Source organism: Epinephelus moara, chromosome 21 (genome assembly GCF_006386435.1).
Source record: "Epinephelus moara isolate mb chromosome 21, YSFRI_EMoa_1.0, whole genome shotgun sequence".
Classification (NCBI taxonomy): domain Eukaryota; kingdom Metazoa; phylum Chordata; class Actinopteri; order Perciformes; family Serranidae; genus Epinephelus; species Epinephelus moara.
In genome coordinates, this window is record NC_065526.1 from 27550880 (window position 1) to 27568411 (window position 17532).

Below are 17532 nucleotides of genomic sequence, written 5' to 3' on the forward strand. Positions count from 1 at the left end.
TGTAATTTCCAATGCTGTGAGCACCACAGACAAAATGTCATTTACCCCCATTGTATTAGGGTGGAAGCAGAAATCTCAGGTGCACACATAAAACCCAAATTACCTGCATAGCTAGACATTGCTAGAGTTAAATGAGAGAGTATGGTGTTTTTTCATTTGTTTGTTTTAGTTTTTTGTAATCTGTGAATTGATGTTATGACACAACAAAAAAAAAAAGTAATAGACTATGAGACTAATCATAACTGTATCCATAAAAAATTTCAGCACTGACTCAGATATTGACTTTTTTGGGGGGAAAGCTGGCAAATGCACTAAAATGATCCACATCAACTTTTGCTATTACGGTTTTTAGAAATAGGATGCAATTAAATCCCAATCTCGGAATTTTAAGTGGACACAGACAATAACTGTTAAAGTGTTTGGAAAAAAACCTGAAATATCAATGTCTAAAATTCCATGACAGCTGGGCAAACATTATCTACTGATGAAGATGATGTGATATAACTGAAAGCTCCTAATTCTTGTGGTTGACAGCAGTTGTCCGCCAAAAACTTAATATACCTGAGGCTGCAGCCACCACAAGAAGGTTTACAGGTGTTTCATTCAACAGTTGCTTCTTTATGCATTCAGTTTAATCTATCTGGCCAGGCCATGTTTAAGCCAACTGTGGTGCAATTCCACAGACATATTTTGGAAAGTACTGAGGTTCATTACCTAACCCTACACAGAGGAAACGTTTTACTGCTGTTTGCAGTGCAGTTTCTTGTTATCTGGGCTTAAAGGGACAGCTCACCCTAAGATAAAGAAATGAGTGAGTAAGTGAGTGAGTGAGTGAATGAGAGTGCTGGAGATATCGACAGTTGAGATGTCTGCTTCTCTCGAATATAATGGAACTAGATGGCCCTTAGCTTATAGTGCTCAAAGCACAACATAGATCCATTTGAAAAACTCAACAGCAACATCTCTTTCCAGAAATCATGGCCTGATCACTCAAGATAATCCACAGACCTTGCTGTGAGCACTTTAACATGGAAATGTTTTCTTTCTACTGAACTAAACCGGCCAACTCTATCACTGCACAGAAGGAAGCGTGCATCTGCTCATGAATGAGAGGCTCATGCTCATGACAGCACGAGATGTAAACAATAATGGTGTCCTCCTCAGCTGAGCTTTAACTTTAGCTAGCTCAGTGGTGCTAGATGAGTCCTTCTGTACAGTGATACAGTTGGCTGGTGTAATTAAGAAAAAGGAAAATAGTTCCCACATGAAACTGCTCACAACAAGGTCTGTAGATTATCGTCAGTAACCATATTGCTGCGCAGAAGGAAGTGTGCATCTACTGCTAGCTCACCTAGCACCACTGAGGGAGCAAACGTTACAGCTCAGTCGAGGAGGTCGCAATAAATGTTTGCATTTTGTGCTATCATGAGCATGAGCCTCTTGTCCGTGAGTAGATGTAGTTACCCTCTGCACATTGTTACAGTTGATGGGTGTACTTCAGCAGAAAGAAAATAGTTCCAACATGAAACTGCTCTCAACAAGGTCTGTGGATTATCTTGAGTAACTGAGTCATGATTTCTGGAAAGAGACATTGCTGTTGTTGAGTTTTTCAAATGTATCTATGTTGTGCTTTGAGCACCACAAGCTGAGTGCCACCTTGTTCCATTATATTCAAGAGAAGGCAGACATCTCTTAGGCCAATATCGCAAACTCTGCAACTCACATCAAAACAATTTAGACTGATAAACAGTACTGCAGGTAAGAGGGAAAATATGTATTTTGGATTTGGGGTTGAACTGTCCCTTTCAAGCCAATATCTTTTTTTTTTCCAAAATGAATGTACTGTAGTTTGGAGAGGAACTGCTTTATATTCAATCTACATTAGAATTTAGATGTAGAGATTGATGAAGTTGCAGAGTCTAATATAAAAATCCCATTGAAATGCTTACTGCATCACTATTCGATGATTGATAGCAGCGGAAATACCAACTAAAATTCCCATCGGTTGAATTTCAAATGGAAACCCTCATTAATAATCTCAATGCATTCAAAATTCAATAACTACACACTACTGTAGGATGAAGGGATGGCTGTTCTGATGACTGCACTGAAACACACTCATAGTTTATCTCCAGATGGCTAAAACTAAGACTTTTAGAGGCAATAAGAGACAATCTTGGGCAGATGTGACCTACTGACCCTCGACACAGTTGGTGGAAAAGAAACAGATGTTGCGGGTCTCCAGAGGATTGTCGTGGGTGAACTCTGGGGAGCGAGTCTGAGGCTCCGATTCTCCCGTCAGAGATGAGTTGTCCACCTTCACCGGGAAAGAGAGAAAGGAGGAGAGAGAACGGTGTTACCCAGTGAGACTGAGGGCCAGAAACAGGAGAGAGTGAGGAGGTGAGACTGACAGGGTGGAAATGAAAGCAGCAACAAGTGCAGCACTCTTGTCATGTCAAAACAGTTTTCTGATCATAGTGATTTTACTCACGTTCCTCTATAGGTGAAGAAATTATACTATTGATTACCGCAGTCTCATTACACTGCGTCAAAATCCAGTGGGATAAACTCTGATAGTCCCATTACTAACTCATGAAGAGAATTCTGCTGAAACAGTCTAACTCAGTTTTTCATTAAAGCAGACAACTATCAACTCAAAAACCGTGTTGGGTGAATATGTGGTGTGGAGGTGAACCATATTCATGCTGCACAAAGTGAAAGCATTGTTGGGGTGATGTTAATGCAGTTAAAAGATATTATGGGCTTCACTGCTCAAACAACAGTTTCCTAATGTGTGTAATGTGTGCATATCTGACTAAAGTGTTGCTTGTTGGCGGCAAAAAAAAAAAGCTTCACAAAGAACTTAATAAAACACTGATCCTTCAGTACCTATTGACAGAAAAATGGACCTGTTTCATGAACCGAGATGCTTTAAAGTAACCTGATTGTTTAAATGTGAACTATCTGGAAGTGAGGTTGCAGCTGTGCATGTCTGACTACATGAAACTGCTGGACTATCTCAACAACTATTGGATGGATCGCCAATAAATTGCTTCAAACACTCATGTGATATCAGGAGGACTTGTGATAACATCAGTGAAAATTTTCAACCACTACTTTGGTTGTTGATCAAATACCTGCAAATCTAGTGACTTTCCTCTTGGCCTCAGCTGTACTTTGTCTTAGTGCTAATTAGGATGCTAACACACTAACTCAGGGTGCTTTCAGACCTAGAGATGCTTGCTCTGGTCCGAATCAGGGACTAATTTTGTTACAAAGTTGCGTAATTACCTAGAGTTAGGTCGTGTTCTCAAAGCAGCATTTACAAGCGGACCAGATGAAATGCCTTGCACGAGAAAGCTGCTCTTAAATGGTCAGAATTACTATGCGGGAAAATTTCAGGAAGGAAGATAAATGCGACATGTCGTAATGTCACAATGGAGGGACAACTACACAGGTTGATTTTAGCGCTGGTCATCGTGTACTATATTGCTTGCATTGTTCATTTTAAGCAAACCATACAGTTTGAAAACGAGGCGCGGCTCCAACTAGAAAACAATGTTTTGATGCATTTGATGTGCCGAATGGGCATATTAAGGCAGTACAGGAGGAGGCGCACATTAATAATCCTCCAGGACTGTAACATGCTCATGTTTAACCCAAACAATGTGTAATTCAACTGCAGTTGGTTTGGATCCAGGTCGGAACACGTTCTCACCACAAACTAACCGCAACAGAGTTTGTTTGTAATCAGACCGAGACCACCTCTTCAAGAAGGTCTTGGTCAGGTTGTTTGTGGAAGAGAATATAAATTAAGTTTTACTTTTATTTCAGCCCCCATCTGAAAGGGTTGTTTGTTTGGGAAGTACTGAGCTTACAACTGGATAAAGGAGACTGGGATTATACTGCAAGAGTTATAGTTTTGCTGTTGTGAAATGCGGACCCCTATGACTTCAATTCATCAACAATTTTCTCTGTTTTTGGAATCTTCTTTCTCCGGAGGCATGCAAGAAGAAAAACAAAGTTGTCTTTAAAAATTCAAGTAAACACAGGGTGAGTAAATGATATACAAGCGGCCTTTTGGGGGGGGTGAAGTATTTCTTTAAGATGTAAACAAGATGATAAATAATTGATCAAAATCGAGTATTGAAAGAAAGAAAGAAAGAAAGAAAGAAAGAAAGAAAGAAAGAAAGAAAGAAAGAAAGAAAGAAAGCAGCACAGTAACACCAAAGTCAGTTGAGCAACTGTAATCCCACTGAGACCTCAAGGCTCCCCAGGGCTGAGCCCAGCACCCCTCCCCTACCTTACACCCGCTGGAGGAGATCACTCGAAGGTCAGCTGGGATGCGGTCTCCCCCTTTGATCTCCACCAGATCTCCCTGCACCACAAGCTCAGCATTGATGTGCATCTTCTCCCCCTCCCGGATCACCATCGCTTGCTGGCATGGAGAAAAAGGAAGAGAGAGACGAGGAGGGAGAGGGAGTGTGAGGAAGAGAGGGTGAGAGAGAGTTTGGGAACAGAGAGAGGATTTAGTCAGAGGAAGAAGGAAACGAAAAGCGATAAAAAAAAAAAAAAAGTGGAGCCAGAGGGTGTAGAGGTATGTGAAAGGGAGCGATAGAGAGAGGAAGAGGAAAAAGAGAGAAAAGACAGGTAGTGGAAAAGGAGACAAGGAGGGAGTGAAAAGAGCCTAAATAGATTAAAGAATTAGGCAATCGAAGTGCTAGAGGTGGATAACGCGAGGGGAGTTTTTATGCAAACACACTCACAATCCGAAGTTGGCTCAAACATTTATTCTTCCTTTGTGCAAGCTTATTAGGTTTCCACTCAAGTGAGTGTGTAAGCCCTACTTGAGGGACAGCTTATTGATTCAGAAAGCTGTGAGACTACACCAAACACCAAATGCATCAACTTACCTGTGGCACCATTTTCTTGAAGGAGTCCATGATTCGGGAACTCTTGGCCTCTTGGAAGTAGGAGAAACAGCCGGTGATGATGACCACGGCTGCCAGCACCACACCCAGATACAACTGAAACGGGGGCACACCCAAGCCACAGGGGGAGTCTGTGTAATTATCGACTTAGTCTGGTTCATGTTAGGCATGTTTAAGCGTAGGAAAAGGGGATTTACCAAAACTCGAAACAGTTTTAAAACAGCAAAACCTTAAATGCAGAGTGCAAGAGGAGAGTTAAGATGGAGAAAACCTGGGGAAGCTCTCAGTCTTAGTGGAAGATTTAAAGGGGAAAGCTGTCCTTGAGCTGAATTCTCGTGTACTATTCCTGTCATCTTGGACGGTTCATTCAATGTTAGTCCAAGTGAACATCTGTCTCCCAAACCCAGAGAAGCAAGAACTGAGACTCTGATCTGCGAGGCTACCAAGAGATACTTTCTGAACTGGAGCCTGGCTCTGTAGACTTGTGGCTGTGTGAAAGCAAGGAACATTTATTCTGGTGCTGTTTTTTTTTTTTTTTAAACTTTATTTTTTTTGTGAATATTTTCAGTTCTACCAGTGAAAAAGCTGTTACAGTTTCAGCTCTCACTGATGCAAACAAGACAGCCAGGCACTTTGGATGAAAGCATCTGCCAGCTGGTGTACTGTACTGTATGTCCTGGACTCCTGGAAAATGAAATTCGCAAACCTTGAAAAGTTTCCTCTTTTGGAAGGTGCTGCTTTCATTTGACAGCAAACACAGAATGTTTTGCTCTTTTACGCTTGAATCCCCTTTTTTTTTTTTTTCTTTTACCGAAGTGGTGCAAAATCTTCTGAACCAGGAAATACATCTGTATTCTCAGAAAATCACTTGTCAGTGTTTACAACATTTGCCTCCAATTCAGCGTTCGGTTTGCAGCTCCTGGTTGTGTCTGCACATGTTTTTTTGCAGATTTAAGCTCAGCTCTTTTGCCTCCTCTCGCTTCGGGAGACACTTGTTCTTGTTCACCAGCTGTACAGAATTGCAGGGCAACATCTGTCCAAACAGGTGACACTTTTGCTTCCACTAAAGTTTAAAGGGTTGAAAAAACAAATGCGTCGTTTCCAGATTGCGAGCATGAATTTTAAAATGTGGCAGTAAATTGTGTGAATTCAGCTGCGTTTCCACAAGCCTGGGGATGCTAAGACAATGCAATCTTTCAGCTCAATAAAAACATCAAGTTCATGTAAAATTAAGCTTGAATCCGACAACAGCAATGTGTGCAGTCCTGTTAGGGTGGATTTTCATCTTAAATAACTGCTTGTACATTATGCAGAGGCTCAAAGTGCCAAATCTGCAGGCAGTCGGGGCCTTTGAAGTAGCTCAGCAGAGCATCCAGCTGTACATACTCAGTGCTGAATGTAGAGATTAAACAGGGGAGATTAAAGTTATCACGTGTGTGCATGTGCGTGTGTCTATCTACTGTATGTTACTGTATATTATGCAAGGGTTTAATGCTGTCTGGGGTTTGGAGAGCGCTGAATGATGATTGCATAATAACTCCGAGCCATAAAGTGCAGTATGGATGGCTGCTTGGCTCCATTTGAACAGCGGGTGGTCTGGGTTTTTATCCCTGCTAATGCCAGGACCGATGCCAGTGTCAGTGGTTGTTGTTACGTCACACTCTCTGGGTCAGTGTGTGCTTGTAACTCTATACTTGTGAGGACAAAATTATGATGTGTTTTAAGCTTTCTTTTATTACTTTCTTTATTTTCTATTTTATTGCCCCTTTAAAGTTCTTTTTTCCTCCTCTATTCTTTGGTCTATTTCCTTTAGTGAGCGCTGGCTCTGTGTTGGTTCATGTGACCTAATTGTGTTGCCATTTTGGCCAGGACTCTCGGAAAGGAGATTTAGATCTCAAGAGGCCATCCTGGACAAGTAAAGGTCATATTGAAAAATCCACCCACAAGAAAAAGAAAGGTAAGGAAAATCCACCAAAATTTAATATCTTGTCTGGTCTGTGGTTAAAGGTTGAAATCAGATTTAGTATTTGGTTAGAATTAGGACCTGCATGTGTATTGCATGTCTGCAAAATGTGTGTTTCTTTATATTTATAGGGGTTTGAAATAACTTGATATTACCATTTCTTGATTTTCAGTGGAATTACATTGTCCTATTAACAGATGGTGCCATCATATTGAGTTATTATTTGACAAAAATATGTTGTCCAAATTAATAACTCCACAGAAATTATAATTAAAAGCGAATGAGTCATTTAAGATATGTTGTACTTGGAAGATTAATCTTTCTTAGAAGAAATTCTGACAAATCTCGTGCCAACATTACACAGGCTGCATTACCCACCCTTATTTAGAGGCAAGCCGGACTGACACTCTACCTAATGTATTAAATGTAATGCAGAAAGTGATATTTTTACCCCTTTTTTACCCCTTGTATAGAAGTAGAAAGTGCAAAACAACATTTTAACATATACTGCATATAGAATATTGTTATACATAGCAAGAAAGATCCTTAAATTTTGGATTTCTTAAGATGCCCATAAGTGGAAAATTGCTTTGGAGAAGCTGACACCTTAAATGTCAGGAAATTAATCCAGATATGTCAAGCGGTCATTAAAGTGGGCTACTTTGGGCTGGACTTTATTCTGCCTAACAACTATGACTATGGCCGATTTCAATAACTTAAATCTAGAACTCTGAAACCTCAAAAAAAAAAAAAATTTGACCAAAAGGATTTCTTTCACATGTGAAGATTTTTGTTGGATGTAATGCAGAGCATTAGAGCACAGTGCTTTGCATTTAAACTTTGATTCAATCATTTACATGTGATTTTTGCATATATTTAGAATATATTCATGTATATTTTGATGTTATATTATATTATTAATCATTTGATATCGAATCCAACCGCAAAGGAGTAAGAAAATAAGCAAAGGGGTTTTAATTACAGAATTAGGTTTAGGTTTGGGTGTGCATATGTAAAGTACGCAAGTTTGTACAGTGTGTGTATATTTTGCCTGCCCACCTGTGTACATACAGTAAACATGTAAATCTCCATCTTGAAAATACAGATAAATAGCCGCATACAGGAGGAATTGTATGTGTTTGTGTGCATATAAGATCATTTTGTTTGCATACAAAAACTAGGCAGCGATCAACAAAGAATGAACTGCAGTATGCAAAATGTGTTGCGGCAACACCTTCCAACAAACTTGTTTTAACAAATTAGTACAAATTTTAAAGAGCATTCATGGTTTTTGTAAATAGAATTTATTACTACTACTTGTTAAAATGGCATTAAATTTGGTAACAAGCACATCAGGATTTGTTTAAGATTCAAAACTCAAAGTTTGGGACTCGGGACGTGAGGGCAAAGATCTAGACTTACCTGTGACTTGCAAAACAATGATTTGGTTCCACCTCTGCTCTATTGTACCTGTGTTACAACTGTAGCTGTGTTTGTGTACCTGCATCTCTCCCTGTGTGTGATTAATATGTATGCCGTGTGCTTGTACATGTGCGTGCATGTTAAACAAGCAGTTTCTCACATTGTCATTGGGCGCCTCGTCCTCTGTGGCCACCTGGATGGTGTAGGCCAGGAAGCAGAGGATGGCACCGATCCAGAGCAGGATGGAGAAGCCGCCGAACAGCTGACGGCAGAACTTGACCCACTCCGGGGTGGTGGGGGGAGGGGTTAGGGCGTTTGGACCGTCCCTGGCCAGAATCTCCACGGCTCTGGCATTGGTCAGGCCCTGAGGGAGAGCAATTTTTAGGAATGAATGTCTTTCTGCATGCGCTGGGAATCTTATTACAACACAACGACCCCATTTTCACCGCGGCTTAAAAAGCAATTTTACTGCTACAGTTGCAGAACATCAAGTATTCCTGCCTGGCCTATTTAACACCACAAGTATAATAAACTGGGTGACTCTCCTCATCTAAGGTTCTCGGCCGTAAAACTGTTGGATGTAACTTTATTGAATTTTTTCCCATGATTTTATGCCTAATAGTGTCAAGGTCTAATTTACAGAAAGGCCAGGTAAGTACCTAAAGTGCTATAATTTAGTTATATTGGGAAAAACATACACACATTGACTCTCTTTCAAGCTTTAACAGGTTTTTGACATTTTTACAGCTTGTGATATTTTTAGAGCACCCCAGCTGCTGTTTCTTTTTTTTTTTTTTTTCAAATACTATCTTAAAGAGATAAAAATCAGTTTCACTTCACTTGCAATGTCAAACTTAAGGTAAGCAGCAAATGTGTTTACAGCATAAAAACTTTTGTGATGTGCTTGTATCTGTCTGTGTATGGGATTGTAGGAGTTGTTGCGTCAAAGTGTGTATGTTTGTTTGTGTGTGTGGGTGTGATTGAGGGATTAAAGATGAATGAGGCTCAAGGTGAGCCAGGGACGCTGCGGTGGATCTAACTTGACCAAAGTAATGTTTGGTCTCAGTTTGGATGCTGCTCACCAGTAGAGGGGAGCCGAGATTACATCTCTGTGGGGGATTTTACAGCAACTCTTTGTCACGTGTTTGTGTGCATGTGTGCATGTGCAAATGAGACTGTTTGTGTTTGCGTGTCATTACCCGCGTGAGGTCCACTCCATAGCGTTTTCCCAGATCATCCAGAGTTATTTTGTGGTCGTCCTGCAGGGATAAAATGTTCCTTTATTTATTTGTGCCTCAGTGGATCAGAAACAGTAAACAGAATCAGTGTAATGTTAATTGGCTGGTAAAATTATTTCTAAGGGAATTTACTTTGACACATCATAAAAGGGAAACTGCACATTTTATTATACAGCTTTACATTCAGTGTCCTACTATGGGAGCCAAGGCAGTATGACTGCAGTTGCAAAGGGAATTTTAATAACCGACCAGGGTCAAATAGATCGTGAGGGCATAGCACTGATACATTACATACCTCCATCTTTTTGAAAAAATACTTTATTCTGTGTTTCTGACATGGATCCAGGGGCTTTATATACATGATTCATTCCCCATGACAGATCAAAGAGGTCAAAGAGTGATGTCCACTCCCCCTGCATCACCAAGTAGTGTTGAACTCGAGGTGAGCAAACTGTGAAAATGTGACCCACTGAAAACTGTACAACACTGTTTAACACTGTTAAAAAAAGGTCCAGTGTGAAGGATTTAAGGGGGATATATTGATAGAGATTGAGCATTACATAAGAAGTATGTTTCCTGTAGCGTATAATCACCTGAAAATAAAACTGTCATGTTTTAGTGACCTTAGAATGATCCATTTATATCTACATAGGGAGTGGAGTCTGCCATGGTGCAGCACCATGTTTCTAGAGCCTGGCCTCACTCCAAAGTCGTCGCAAATCTGGCGCTTGGACAGTGACTTGCAGCGTCAGAAACCAATGATATGCCATGATATGCGGTCAATTGCCCTGCCGTGTGAGGGGGGAAATGTGGCGGGACAAGGACGAACCCCGGAGCAATGTTCACGTCACATAAGATTCTAAAGCCAAACACTGTTTTTTTCCCTAAACCTAACCACGTGCTTTTGTTGCCTAAACCCAACCATGTTTGTTTGCTGTTGAAGGGAAAAAAAGGTCAATGTGCGGTGTTGTACCGACGTAGTTCGTTTATTTTGAAAGAGACTGTGTGGACAATGAATGTAACAGGCAGAACTTGACACGGTGTCCCAGAAAGTCAACAACCATTGCACCCAGGGTACCTTTCACGTCGTATGTGGACGTGAAAAGTTCATTACAAAACGTCAATATGTGACGAGGTCGGGACGAGAATGTGATGGTTTCTACAGTAGCCTAGAACAGACAAAACAAACACTGGCTCTAGATAGGGCCATTTGTATTTTCTCATTGGTCACCATAGTTAGCAGCCCCTCCGTGGAGAGCAACATTAAAAAAAAAAAAAAAAAAAGATTTTTTTTTTCTTTGTTTTTTTTTTTTTTTTACATGAAACTGCTTTTTTTTTTTTTTAAACAGTTTAAATCACATAGTATATTTATTTTGGAAAGGAAAAGCTCCCGGTGAAAACCTTCTAAATATCCTGGATTTTAAGTTATCAAGGAAAAAAGTGAACACATATTAGCAAGTGCTGGTCCAGCGGCCTGTCTGCGACGTGTCGAACAGTGTTGGAGAAACACTGATTTGTTATGTAAACTGCTGTATTCAGTGTTTTTACAAGTTTCAATCACCTGGTCCATTTGTTTTGCACAAGAGGAGACCTCTTTGGATAATTTGGTTCCCTGTAAAAACCTCCTCACAATGAACACTGAGGGAATCCTTATGTGAGAAGTTTTAGCTGGTTGCAATCTGCAATCCTCACCCCTAGATGGCACTAATTCCTACTCACTGTTCCTTTAAAAAAGAGCTGAGGGATTTATTTGGTGTTTTTGGGCTCATTTTGTTGTTTGGTGGCATGTTTGTATTATTATTTCAATCCTGTCACCTAGAAATTACATTTTTATGTTACTAATCTGCTTTCTAAATTACAGTGTTGTAGAAACGTAATCACTACCTGGAATATGTTCGGAGACAACATTTCTTTCAGATAACACAACACTACAATCATGTTCCATGTGCGCTTTGGAATGAGGTGGTTGGAGAGGATGGCGGGCATGGAAAGTGCAGGACTCTGACATCAGAACCTCAAAGTTGCATCCACTGTTTTGTCTTTTAGTTTAATATTAAGCAACAAAAGCATTTTGGTTAAGGTGAGGGAAAGCTTGTGCTTTTGGTACAATGTTAATTAAAAAAGGCAAGAAGTGGATACTGTACTGAAAGATCGCCCATTTGGCAGAAATAAACTGTTGTCGATGAACATTTTGCTGATGCGTTCAATATGAACATTTTGATCAGATTTGCAACATTTCTTTACTAAGTTAATAGAAATAGTGATTTGCTTGGCATTGTGTTTCCCTCAAAACTTTAGTACGTTAGTTTTATACAAACCTAATTTCTAAGACACAGGGTCGATTATTCCTGTGCAACTGGCCAAATGCCACCTCAAGATATTTCCACTGTAGCTAAAATGGAGTTTGGTACTGTAGCAACAAAAATTCCAGCTACCAGCTGTCAGTCCCGCAGGATAAGGGCTGCTTTCTTCACTCAACAACAAGACAGAGAGAGTTTCTTCACCAACGGAAACCCTCAGAGGACCACGATGAAATGTAGCTCGGCCACGCTCAACGACACGCCCCAGTGTTCACAAAACAGTTTGCTAGTTAAGCTTTATTTATATGCCACTACACCCAGTATTGATCAAACATTATCTGGTGGTTGTTTAAAGGATTTCTGAGGGTGGGATATAATGCAGGAAATCACTAACTGAAGAAGTACATGCGGCAGGCTGATGAAAATACAACGCCTAGTCCCAAAACTACTCCTTAAATGTTGACAGCATCTAAGGATTTTTTTCCTTTAATCAGTCACAGACCAACTTGATAATTACCAAGAGCTGCTTTATCAGAGATAGTGCGTGCAGCAAAACGTACCCCAGTTTTCATGGGCATCGCTTGGCTGCGTTTTGACAGCACCTCAAAGAGATACAGCTCTGCACAAGACAAAAACTCTGCACTACACTGCTGGTGGCCCACAAATTATTCAGTATCTTTCTGAGTACAAAGAAGAGCAGCCAGAGGGTGGTAGAACAGATAGCAGAGGACGGGCTGGCTTGGAACTCATCTACAACTGACTACACTAAGCAGGTTGGATTGCCATTTTGTTTACGGGCCACTGTTTTCATTTATAGCCTTGTTAAATAACCTGGTGTCTTTGGCGTAACACTATTTGGGGATCGTTTGGGAGCAGCAGCGATGAAATCAATCACTGTGCAGAGTGAGTGTGTGCTGGAGCAATGACAGCTTGTTTTTCTTACCAAGGCCACCTCCTTCTTCAGCTCATCCAAGTCCCTGTCCTTCTTCCTCCTCTTCCCTCCATTCTCAGCACCACACTGGGGGGGAAAGAGAGAGAGATTACCATACCTCAGGCCCGTAGGCTATCATCCCAAACCTCAGCGGAAAATAAGTGGGGAAAAGCCACATGCTTGTAGCCACATTGTGCCTTCCCATTTACATTCATCGCCACGTATTACAAGCATCAGTGAGAGCACAATGGACTTTGTGTATGCTGGTTCATTTCAGTCTCCTGGCACTATTGGCAAACCATTCACTGAATTCGGAGGAGAAAAATATTTTTCTCATAGTGGGAGTTCCTCATTTGTGCGAGCGAGGGAGAGTGTGTGTGTCACGAACAGTTGGAAGAATGGTGCATCATGGAAATCATCTGCTGCTGTCAGTCTCCTCTTAGCAGCACGTGTACATGTCAGCGGAGGAGGGATACACAGAGAGACTGAGAGGAGAGTGCGAGCGAGTGACACAGTGAAAAAGTAATCAAAAAGAGCCAAAGAGGGAGCACAGAGCCGGTGGAGTGCCTGAAATGTGTCTGGCATAGCAATTTCCCCCCACTGTGTGTGAGGAAGATTACCAGCCTGTCCTCCCATAAAGCTAAATGGAATGGGCCTGATGGAGAGAATAAAAACAAAATTACGTAATTACCCAAATAAACAGCGAGCCGGGAACAAAAGTTATTGAGGAGAAAAGCTATCATCCTGAGATGTTACTGTCTTTAAAAAAAAACACACAGCAGTTCCCTGAGAAATCCAGCCCCGCAGACGCGTTTTGAGATCTCAGTAGTTTTCCATGATGCATGTCCACGCCATATGCTGTTCCTGTATATATGCCACAGCAGGAACAAAGAAACTGAGTCATCTTATCAGTTACAACAGGAAGCAAAGGTTTGAATTATGGCTGGGCCTTTTGGAGAGAATCAAATATCACAATGTTTTTGACCAAATACCTCAACATGAGATACTGATAAATAATCAGTAATGTAGATATAATAAGTGAATAGGTGAAGGTGAAACAGTCTGGTATGTTCAGAAAATTACAGTAACCAGGCCTTTAAACTAGAAAAAGACACTTACAATATTCAAAATCTAAGACAATATCTAGTCTCATATCACAGTAGTGATATAATATATCACGCAGCCCTAGTTTGAGTGTAATAAAAACAATTTCTGTTCGTTTTTTTGTTTTAAAATGAAAAGAAAAACTTACCCCTCTGCCCATGCTGGATGTCCAGACGTCGGCAGGTTCTAATGTGAAGGACAGCGCTCAGGGGCCCCATCACAGCTGAGACCTCCCGCCCCCACGTGTGGAAGACATTGGTGGCTTTTTTTGGGCCTTGAACCCCCACACCAAACATCCCGTTCCCTCACTACTTGCTCCCTCCTGTCAGGGTAACCTGAGCCGTGCAATCCCCCCCTCCCTCCCCACTACTACTCTCCTATCCCAGGGCCTCTCTGCACCGAGGCACCCCCTCCCACCACCACCACCACCATAAAATGCTCACTCTCACACAGAGGGGGTCTCTGTGTGTACCTGCACCTGCTCAATATGTTCCCCCACCCCCTTCACAACACGCGCTCACATAGTTTCACAGAGAACAACAGCCCATCAATCACAGCTGTCAGCACAACAAATGAAACCTTGCACTCTACATAACATACAGTATTCATAACAAACGTGATAATGAGGGACCGATATTGGCCCTCAAGATTCATAATGAAAAAAGAGGCAGAGTATTCGGCTGTTTCTGATTCCGAGCACAGACTGGAACCTCAGAAGTGTTCTGCAAATAAATCCCGCTGTAAAGTGTTTAATCATTTAGTTAATTGATCCTCAACGATGAACTTTTCTTCTGCTTGAATTCAAAGTGACTCGTCGCTAACTACAACACTGCAATTAGCTTTGAAAGTCCAACATATTTAGAACATAAGGCGGGTCACCAGCACAGCGCCCACACAACAGATGCAGCGGATGATCTTGTGTCAGATAAGGACCAAATGTCTTCTTGCAAGTTGCCAGTGACTTTTAGAGCTGATGTTACATTCACTACATTGCTTCTTATCCATATGAGCTGTATACTTTGATGTATGTATGAGCCATTTCAATGTGCTCCTTTTCAAGGTTCTACCTTGTTTTCTCCCACAAAAGGGTTTTTCAAGGTTATATTTGCGGGCTTGTTTGGTTATTCTTGTCACTAGAGTTTAGCATATATCTCTGGTAAAAAGAAAAAGAAACTTTGGTATACTCTGTGAACTCTGTATTTCTGTAACCCTGGTCTGTGAGGGCCCCTGAGAAAAGTTTTTTAATGAGCACGTGTCAACAACAAAATAAAAATTGCACTTCTAAAAAACTTGCTAAACAAAAACGGACAACATTTCGTACCATTTTTGCCAACAAATACTGACAGAAAAAAAATGAGGTCAGAGAAGAGGGGAATGGGCTATTTGGGTGGCCTAAGTAAATATTGCACTGCCCCTTACAAAACAAGCACTCCCAGGGTTCTGTGTGTTACAAAAAAAAAAAAATCACACTTTGCAGTTATATTAGATATGATGAGTTAAACAAAATTAATGAACAAGACAAAAACTTTAGTCATCACAAAATGGCAAAGTGTCTTCACAAGCTATTCTTGGACAGGTTTCCACCACCGCAGGTCATGATACAAGTTAATACAGATTACAAACACATTCTCACTCTGCCCTTGTCACATATTGGTGTTTGGCCATGGGCTTTCCACGTCCACGTAGGATGTGCAAGGTACTCTGGGTGTGTTGGACGTTGACGTTCTGCGGCAGTGTCAAATTCTGCCTGTCAGATGCATTATCGTCTTTCAAACTACACTTACGTTTTCACAGGAAATTTACCGTGTACATACAGTCTCTTTCAAAATAAATACATTACATCAGTAAAACACCGCAAATTGCTGTTTTTTAAATTTTTTTAATTTTTTTTACATACGTGGTTAGGTTAGGAAAAAAGAACAAGGTTTGGCTTCATAATCTTATGGGATCCAAGCACAGCTCTCCCAGGTGAAAGTGTTTATTGGACCCATCCGCTACCCGTCCTGCCCGCCCTACTCTGTCTTTCATTGCCTTAACTTTCATTCCTGCCCCGACGTGTTCCCCCCTGTTGCTGCTGAGTGCCATTAAACTACAATGGTGACCGGCCATGTATCACGCCAACGTTAAAGGATGGCTTTTTCGTCAGTGTCTGACGACGCAAGTCAATACCCAAGCGCCGGATTTCGACGACTTCAGTGTGAGACTGGGTTTGGATTACATGTGTGGGTCAGGTCAAGAAAGTGCAGCAGTATGTTATCTAATGTGTCTGCATGGGTGATGATTCAACCAGTTTGAATTAACTGTGTCACTGCAAATGATAACATTTAGATGTTGCTCATAAGAAATCTTAAGGAATAGAACAAACTTACTTTAAGCCCTGGTATATGAAAGTTCACTGTAATAATAATCAGTTGAAGGATTAAAAATAAATTCTGTTATAAGTAGACTTAACTACTGCCTCTACAAAGTTTGCAAACAAGTGCTACAAACTACAAGTACTGATTTACAGTTTTGGTTCCTACTAAAATGTTTGCGTTTCAGCTGTTACTAGAAATTTTTAGGGTTTTTTGGCAATTTTGTGCGAACATTTTATTTAAACAGTACTCATTTTTTATTTATTTCTCATTTGACAACTTTCACAATAATATTAGTTGAAATAAATGTATGTTCTTTACCATATTGTTGCCTTGTGCAGCATATACTCTTACAACATTTCTACATACAGTCAGCTTACACAGACACATAAAGACAGGTGAGATTCAGCCCTTCCCATGAGAACGTAACACTAAAATACACATCAAACTTTAACCCACAGTAAACAAAAGGCCCTGAGCAGGACCATCATCTGAAGGCTGACGGTTGCAACGCACATTGGCTCTTTGTTTACTTTCCTCATTTCCATTTCTCTTCTCGTGCACTGAGCTGAACTGCCAATCAGACTGATGTCATTCACCAATGGGCTCCACTGTCACTGACACTGATTCAATGTGCTGAATCTGCCGAACAAAAAGGCGACAAGGGCCAACGGGGCAAGACCAATCCTGCTTAGGGCATCCAGAGGTGTAGGGCCGGCCCTGGAAGTAATCAAACTGGTGAACCTCAATGGGTCAAGCAGGAGAATAAGAAACCTTAAACTCTGTTAGGTAATATTCTTGCTTCTAAAAACACAATCCTTCAAAAGAGTCCTGTCATAAGCAATAAAATACACCCTTACTCATTTCTCTGTCCGAAATTCAAATATACACCCCTAGCACCACACAGCTCAGTAGTTGACTCTTATCTCATTTGTTTAATTTGTACATGTGTAGAAATGTGAAAAATTACAATTTGTGGTTTTAGGGGAAGTTATTTGCTGTTGCCTGGCAACCTCAAGATGATGACGAGAGTCTGGGAAGTCACTGCATGCGGCTGTTGTTTGTCAGGATATAGTTACACAAATCCCTCTAAAGCCACAAAGTATCTCTTTCACATTTTTGTTTGTGTTAAAGTTTCAACATGTTAATTAGTCAGCTTTAGAGGTGGTGCTCGGCATACTTTTTTTACTTTGAAGAGAGCAAGGTTAGCTGCTTTTCCCTGCTTACAGCCTTTATGCTCAGCTAATAGTCTCCATGAAGCACAGTTATGAGAGTGGCATCAATCTTAT

The 17532-nt window shown here is 40.9% G+C and overlaps 1 protein-coding gene across 1 annotated transcript in view; it reads right to left on the reverse strand.

Annotated features, from left to right (window-relative positions):
* Nucleotides 1-14124, reverse strand: part of atp1a2a (ATPase Na+/K+ transporting subunit alpha 2a) — a 47730-nt gene extending 33606 nt beyond the window's left edge. Inside the window, exons 1-7 of the mRNA XM_050074764.1 lie at nt 14038-14124; nt 12798-12872; nt 9516-9575; nt 8477-8680; nt 4914-5027; nt 4304-4438; nt 2200-2317 (exon numbers count right to left, since the gene is read on the reverse strand). Of these exons, the coding sequence (XP_049930721.1) occupies nt 2200-2317; nt 4304-4438; nt 4914-5027; nt 8477-8680; nt 9516-9575; nt 12798-12872; nt 14038-14049 (718 nt within the window). The 5' untranslated portion in view covers nt 14050-14124. The remainder of the gene's footprint in view (nt 1-2199; nt 2318-4303; nt 4439-4913; nt 5028-8476; nt 8681-9515; nt 9576-12797; nt 12873-14037) is intronic.
* Nucleotides 14125-17532: the final 3408 nt, after the last annotated feature.